Consider the following 8,478-nt stretch of genomic DNA (forward strand, 5'->3'; position numbering starts at 1 on the left):
TGCTGGTATGATCCTGAAAATTATGGGGGCAGGAAAAGGAGGAAAGAACTTACACATTAAAAGGAAGGAAGACAAGGGAAAAATGTAGGTAAACTAAGAATAACCTTGAGGAGGCAATGCAGGGAGTCTGTGAAACTTGGTATGTGGATAGTCATTTCTTATTAGCACTACAAGATCATAGAATCTATGAAATCTGAGGTCAAAAAATAAGGCCAAAACCACAGCAAACTTTCTAAAACTTACTTTCCCCAGCTAAAATTTCACAAACTTTGGAAACCATGCATGACAATAACTAGGACGCGTTGTCCAAATCACCTCAACTCTCATCCTTTTACCTCAAAAAAGCCTCAAAAGAAAAATCTCAAAACCCTGTTCATTCTGCAACAAATTTCTAAAATTTATTTTAGAGTTGAATCACAGAAATGCAGAAAATAGTTTGATCTTGGATACTTACTATATTTCCATTGAATTTTTAGGCGGGTGTTTGGACTTACAGTATTCAAGCCAAAACAAACCCAGAAACATTAACTATAACAGTTCATTCTCAAGCGGCAAATTCTTCTGTGCCTCCAATCACGGCGAATGTTCAAATGAATAAAGACACAAACAGCTTCCCCAGCCCAATGATTGTTTATGCAGAAATTCTACAAGGGAATATACCCATTCTTGGAGCCAACGTGACTGTATTCATCGAATCAAATGGTGGAAAAACAGAAGTTTTAGAACTCTTGGATAATGGTGCAGGTAACTTACAGGCTTTTTTTTTAAAGAATAAGCTTATTTTTTCATAACTCAGGATATGCTATGGGCCCAGTGGCAGTGTTGGGGAGTGAGAGACACAAAGAGAAATGATGCAGATTATGGATGAACAGCAGGGCCAGCAGGAAATTCTATCTAGGTAAAACCTACAAAGTGATTAGCAAATATCTTGTACATAATAACACTCAATAAATGTCATTTGTCAGCATTATTGTTTGTCATCGAGACTGTCAATGTCTGTCACCAAACAGAAAGGTCTCATCCAAGAAACTGAGGACAGCATCAAGAATTCTGAACAAGTGTTTCTTAGGGGCACACCATCAAGACTGGCCGATGAGAGTGAAGCTCAGCAGCCATAGTGCTTAAGTGGTAGAATCTGGGTCCCCAGCAAAGAAGGAAGGACAGGCACAAGTAATTCCCAAACTGCAAATATAATCCTGGAAACTGAGGCCCAAGGGCAGGGAGAACTGCTACAAGAAAGGAGGGGACACCTTGAGGGCATTACATACCAGGTCTGACTGGCAGAAAGCAAAACACAGCACTAGCCATGCTGTCTCCATGGTCTCTGTGAATAAGCGGGGCTTAAAGACCTTTTTCATAGACTCTGGGTTATTCTGGGATCTGAACCTTCATTTGAGAGGTCAGTGAGCAAGGGAAAAACTAGTCTGATAGACATCTAAATTATCACAGAATTTCTATCAGTATCATATGCAATGTAATTAATTCAGTCAATTTATAATCCTATCATCAGTAAGAGTTGGCCCTATGAAAAACTTAGAAGGTCAAATTATTCTTTGGTTCACCTCAGTGACTTCACCTGATATGACAGTATTTTCCTCAACTCTCCTCTAATTCTTCCTTTTCCCCTACCCCTTCCATGGTACATTAAAACTTTCGGGTATCTTGTGATTTTGCAAGGTTTTACCAGGTAGTTACTCAGCTAATTTGGAATGCCTTTACTTAAGGATATGTTGGTCATTATCAATGACTTGAAGCAGGGATTTTAAACTTCAGCTAACAAAGGGACCACCTGGGGGTTTATTATAACATAGGATGCTGGGCCTTTCCCTAGGAAGTCTAAGAAATTTGCATTTCTAATACAATCCAGAGAGATGCAGATGCTGTGGGTCCAAGGACCTCTTTTTAAGAACTTCTGTCTTAGAATGTTAAATGCCCTGAGGAATGTGTTTGAAATTTAGCGGATAAATTCACTGCTTGTAATACCAAGAAATATACTTATGATACGGTTCTCCTAAATTTTCCCAATAGTTTATTCTAATAATAGATGGGTCTTTCCACTATCAGACCAGGAAGTTCAAGGATCAAAGAGCAAGAAGCAAGGGTTTAAAAAAAGAAAGTAATAGAAGACTATGTCAAAACAAGTAATTTATAGGTGATTATAGTGAGAATTAAGTCTTATGCTAATATACTTTTTCTTTAGTGGAGATCCTTCTGATCTGAACAAAGATGACATAATTGTGTTTAGATAATGTAAGAGCTGCAAAGCAACCACTTGGCTGAGAAATCCTAGAAGTACTACAATAATCTGCATATAAGTTGATAAAGTGAAGTTATTTATTATGAACACGCCAGTATCAGTGTTAATGTTTGTGTAATATGTATATTACAAAATAATATATAGTATTATACATGTGTTATATATAAATCTATAGATCATAACTCAAGGATATCAATTTAACAATATACTGGTCGATAGAGCGTAATGGAAATATTCCCCCAGGGGTCAATCACAAAATGGGGAGCCCAATCTAGGTGATAGGCTTACAAAGGCCATGTGCTTGACTGTAAAAATGAATACATGTCTCCTTTTCTTTATACTAATAATTTACTTCTTAATTTCTATAACAAGGTGCTGATACTTTCAAGAATGATGGCGTCTACTCCAGATATTTTACAGCTTATTCAGAAAATGGCAGATATAGCTTAAAAGTACGGGTGCATGGAAGAGCAAGCACTGTCACACGAAGCTTTAGGCATTCGCCAAACAGAGCCGTGTATATACCAGGCTGGGTAGTGGATGGTGAGTAACTCACGATCTCTGAAACCCATTGCTGGCTGACACAATCATGAGTTGATATGATTAAGGCTTCAAACATTTTACAACTTGGAGTATAGCTTTTCCCATTTCTGGAATGAAGGTTTCAGTCATACTGGGGTTTGCCTTCAAATTAACCGGTGCTGTGGTACAATGTCTGTCATCTAGTAAGCATTCAATAAAGGTCAGCCATTATATTAATTTGGAGCGCCTTACCTATAGCAACAATAACATGCCAGATTTCCAACTAAGGGTAAAGAAAACAGGCTAATTTGTTATGTACCTAAGCATAAACCAGTAGCAGAATTTTATCCTTCAGATTACATGAAAGATACATGAATAGTTAAATATTTACTTTGAATATTTTTACTAAGTCAAAAGAAAATAGGTATTGAGCAAAGTGGTGATAAGAATTAAGAATGCAATTCTTGTTAATTTTCCCTTGTCTTTTCTCTTATCTTGTGACTTTTAGGGACTTTCTGTTGACAATTGGATTTTATAACCTGAAGTATTTATTCCTTAGCACTTGCAACAGGGAGGAAGGAAAAACCTGGCACAAGTGTTTACAAGGGAAATGGTAGTAATTTCCGCAGGCTTATTCCCAGCTTAGAGAGAATTTGAGAAACATAGAAATTTTTTTTTTTTTTTAGAAAAAGCATATCTTGAATTGTATAACATTATTCCCATTCAGGGAGGCCTGGTCATTATCCATTTATATTCCACAATATCCTAGTCAGGATGCTAAAGAAAACAAATTCTTCCACCAAAGGGATGCTTACAACTTTATTACCAAACTTAGTAAAATTTTACTGTGACTATATATATATGGAGGGGCTAAAGGACAGTTACAGGGGAAATAATACAATAATTAATAAATACTACAAAAATAAATGTTTCACATACTCACAAATGTAAAAATTTGCCCCATTTTTTGTATGTATTATATACACTATATTTAATATATATAATATAGGGACTTCTTCCAAGATGGAGGCCTAGGTGGAAACATTGTGCCTTCTCGCACAACCAAGTTTAAGGCCAACAAAGTTTTAGTAACAAAATACACAGCCATAACACAGAATATTGAACTATACAGAAGTCCAACAACGAACCTTTCAGCCAAACTGGTAAGAGGGGCAAAGCCAGCAGCAGAGCGGGGTTGGGCAGGAAAGATCCACTGGACTGACCCAGGCATGCAACCCAGGCGTGCACCTGGGTATGAAAGCAGCCCTGGGCAGATTAAGGTGTGGAGTAGCAACGGGCAGACCCACTGAGGGCACAAGGCAGCAGGCTGACCGCAGTCACACATTTGCATGCAGATAAACCAGCAAAGGAGTGAGCAGTGAGACAGACTGCGCAGGTCCCATGGCAGGAAGCAGCAGAGGAAACCACTATTCCCCCTCTTTGACCCCGCCCCCACATACAGCATCACAAAGCAGCAACCTGGGTGGCCCCGCCCTGGTGAACACCCAAGACCCTGTTCCTCATACGTAACAGGCACAAACAGACCAAAACATGGCTCAAGAAGAATTCAAACCCCTGGAGCCGATAACTATAAGTGACCAAGAAATAGCCAAACTTTCCAATGCACAGTTCAGAACACTGGTGATCAGAATGCTCACAGAACTGGTTGATTTTAGTCACAAATTAGAGGAACATATGAAGGCTAAACTAAGTGAAATGAAGGGAAATGCACAGGAAACCAATAGTAATGGAAAGGAAACTGGGACTCAAATCAAGGAAGTGTACCAGAAGGAAGAAAAAAATGACCAAACAGAAAAATATGAAGAAACAAGAATTCAAAAAAATGAGGAGAGGCTTAGGAACCTCCAGGACATCTTTAAACGTTCCAACATCCGAATTACAGGGGTACCAGAAGGGGAAGAGGAACAGCCACGAGTGGAAAACTTACTTGAACAAATAATAAAGGAGAACTTTCCCAATCTGGCAAAGGAAATAGACTTCTAGGAAGTCCAGGAAGCTCAGAGAGTCCCAAAGAAGTTGGACTCAAGAAGGAACACACCAAGGCACATCATCATTACATTAGCCAAGATTAAAATGAAGGAGAGAATCCTAGAAGCAGCAAGAGCTAAGGGGACAGTCACTTACAAAGGAGTTCCCATCAGACTGCCAGCTGATTTCTCAAAAGAGACCTCACAGGCAAGGAGAGGCTGGAAAGAGGTATTCCAAGTCATGAAATCCAAAGACCTACATCCAAGATTGCTCTATCCAGCAAAGATTTCCTTTAGAATGGAAGGACAGATAAAGTGCTTCTCAGATAAGATCAAATTGAAGGAGTTCATCATCACCAAACCCTTATTACATGAAATGTTAAAGGGACTTATCTAAGAAAAAGAAGATAAAAAAGATGAACAGTGAAAGGACAGCAAACTCGAAGTTATTAACAACCACACCTAAAACAAAAGCAAACTAAGAGGACAGCTAGATCAGGAGTAGAACCATAGAAATGAAGATCTCATGGAGGGTTAGCAACAGGGGAGTGGGAGGAGGAGAAGGGGGGAGAAGGTACAGAAAATAAGTAGCATAGACGGTAGGTAGAAAATAGACAGGGGGAGGCCAAGAATAGTATGGGAAATGTAGAAGCTAAAGAACTTATGACACATGTTCATAAACTAAAGGGGGTAAGATGGAGGAGGGGGTGTGCAGGGTGGAGGGGAATGAAGGGAGGAATAGAACTGTGATGGCATAATCAATAAAATATATTAAATATATATATATATATATATATAATATACACCATATACTATATATTATATGTGTGGGGGAAACTTTGCCCTCAAGTCCCCCCATCTGCCACAGATGAAAATAAAACTATCAAGACATGATCTGCTTGAGGAGGAGAGGTGGTCTATCTCTCACAGGAGAAGGACTAAGAACCCCTTCCTCAATGGCTTTTATTAGGTTCCTAATACACAGGAATACAGGTAAAGCTCATCAATCAATGTCATTCGGGGATCAAACAATAGATAGCATTTCAAAGTAATCTGAGGGCTTAATCTGAGTCAGTGTCTGTCAGGTAAGGGGGCTGCAAAACCTTTGGGAGACATTCATTTCCTGCTCGGACCCTTATCTTATGAATAAAAGCACTGTTAGCAAAGCAGGCTTCCCAGGACTTTACAAATTCTTTCTTATGCCCAATAACCCTGGAATCTGCTTTAGCCAGCAAGGGGATGCACCACCCTCCCCATCATAGGTTTTTAGGCTTAAGTGGAGTAGAGCCAGAAAGCAATTCTCCCAGACGGAAATGGGGACTCAGGCTATGTCAGAATACATGGGGGGCGAGGGTCTATCACTCCCTTTTTGTTGCAACCCCCGGAGTTCTTCCTTGAGGGCCTCTCAAGTGATCGTGTCTGGCTTAGGTTGCCCCCCCTTTGAGGTATCTTACCCGTCATTGACTAACCGACCAAGCATTGGGGGCTAGAGATGGATGAAGCAGAAGCACTCCTGCCAGGGAGATAAGCCTTGTCTCAGTGGCTCACAGTCCGAAGGTCGCTCACTCAGCCTTATCCATGGGGGGCAGTTACAATTCCTGAAACCAAGCAGAGGGGTTCCCAACATATATGTAGTATATATACTGCATATACATATACAAAAGGTGAAGACACGTGGGATGGGAATTAATTTGAAAATACTAATAGGTTGTGCTCATTATAAACAAGGAAACTTTTAATGCAGGGGAAATTGAAAAGAATCCACCAAGACCTGAAATTGATGAGGATACTCGAACAAATTTGGAGAGTTTCACCAGAACATCACCTGGAAGTGCATTTGTGCTTTCAAATGTTCCAGCAATTCCCTTCCCTGACAAATACCCACCAAGTCAAATCACAGACCTGGAGGCCACACTGGATGGGGCTGTGATCAGGCTGACGTGGACAGCACCAGGAGACGATCTGGACGTCGGAAAAGGTAAGGATGAAGTGTTATGCGGCGTGGACTAAGTGGAACATGCACACACAACAGTAAAAGGGTGGGTGGGAGGAGAACAATTTTTGATAATTCAGTCATAGATTAATTTCATAATTGAATATTTTTGAATCTGTCAAATATGACACATTTTAACTGGTTCCACTTTCAAACAAAGAGGGTAGCAATGGCAAAGTTTAAAAATGATAATTCCACTTATATTGAAACGTTAGTAAGGCTTTGGATATGAGTATAAACTTAGCATAACTAAACAATATTTTTTTAATATTTTTTATTTATTTATCTTTAGGGGGGAAGGGAAGGAGAGAGGGAGCGAAATATCAATGTATGGTTGCCTGTCATGCATCCCCTGCTGGGAACTGGCCTGCAACCCAGGCATGTGCCCTGACTGGGAATTGAACCACAATCCCTTAGTTTGCAGACCCGTGCTCAATCCAGTGAGCCACACCAGCCAGGGCAACTAAACAATATTTTTGAGGTAAACAAATAAAAAAGGAATTTAACAGGGTATGCTCTAGTTTCTAAACTTGATTTATATGTTTTTTTCTCAGCTCAACAGTATATCATAAGGATGAGTGGAAACATCCTGAAACTAAGAGACAATTTTGATGATGCTCTGCAAGTAAACACTACTGACCTGTCACCAAATGAGGCCAACTCTCAGGAGAACTTTGCATTTAAACCAGGAAATATCTCAGAAGAAAATGCAACCCACATATTCATTGCCATTCAAAGTGTGGATAAAAGCAATTTGATATCAAAAGTATCCAACATTGCACCAGTAGCTTTGTTTATTCCTCAGCCAGATCCTGATGACATTCCTCCAAATTCGAATCCTGATCATCCTAATTCTGGAATTAGCATTTCTTCCTTGGTGTTGTTAGTGGTTGGATCTGGGGTAATTATTAGTATTATTTTAAGTGTCACCATTTGTATCTTAAAAAAGAAAAGAAATTCAAGCACAGCTAAAACAGGGTGTTAGAACAAATCAACAACAAAAGTAAAGAATATTTCTGAATTTTTAAGTTCATCCTGTGTGATCATGAAGTCATAAAAATAATTTTAGGAGTTCTAGAAGGGATACTTTAAGTATAAACATCCAGGAGTATTTGAAAAATTGTAAGTCAGTACTAAAGTTTAATCAGTTTATTTACTCATTGTTTTGTTTATCAGAAAAAGTGATGAATAAAAAACTTTTTTACATTAATATCAGGTTGGATATTATTTGGTAGAAAAGCTGTCTGCAGTAATACTTTCAAATTTCATAAAAATGTTAAAAATTGTCTGTGTGAATGGTCAAATACAAGTGTGAGAAAGCAAATAAACTTTATTTGAATAAAAATGAATTTGGTCTTAGAAGTTTTAGGTGTAATTTAATGTTACTGTATTCATCCAAAGTTTCCAGTTATATACTACTATGTGTAATATAAATAAGGTCAAGTACACCGCAATTCATCGACATGGAAGATACTAGCAAAAAAAATCAGCTACCACCTGTTAAACCCATCTCTCTTACTTCAGCTCAATATAATCATATATATTTCAGATAAAAAAGAAAACTAAAATTTTTAAAATATTTAATTACCACTGAGTCATAGTCTACAAGTCACAACCACAGTAATGAATGAGATCAATTAAAGAGAGAAAGTAGGTTGGGAAGAGCAGGTTCACATGGTCAGCAATGGTCAGGCTTTCCAGAGACCCTAAAGACGCAA

General features: G+C 38.7%; 1 protein-coding gene across 1 annotated transcript in view; it reads left to right on the top strand.

The window, feature by feature from the left end:
* CLCA4 (chloride channel accessory 4) overlaps positions 1-8,095 on the top strand; it is a 39,531-nt gene extending 31,436 nt beyond the window's left edge. The window contains exons 11-14 of the mRNA XM_037136542.2: positions 477-744; positions 2,630-2,800; positions 6,512-6,745; positions 7,315-8,095. Of these exons, the coding sequence (XP_036992437.2) occupies positions 477-744; positions 2,630-2,800; positions 6,512-6,745; positions 7,315-7,745 (1,104 nt within the window). The 3' untranslated portion in view covers positions 7,746-8,095. The remainder of the gene's footprint in view (positions 1-476; positions 745-2,629; positions 2,801-6,511; positions 6,746-7,314) is intronic.
* Positions 8,096-8,478: the final 383 nt, after the last annotated feature.

Source organism: Artibeus jamaicensis, unplaced genomic scaffold, assembly GCF_021234435.1.
Source record: "Artibeus jamaicensis isolate MK-2021 breed Jamaican fruit bat unplaced genomic scaffold, CSHL_Jam_final scaffold_1019, whole genome shotgun sequence".
Classification (NCBI taxonomy): Eukaryota; Metazoa; Chordata; class Mammalia; order Chiroptera; family Phyllostomidae; genus Artibeus; species Artibeus jamaicensis.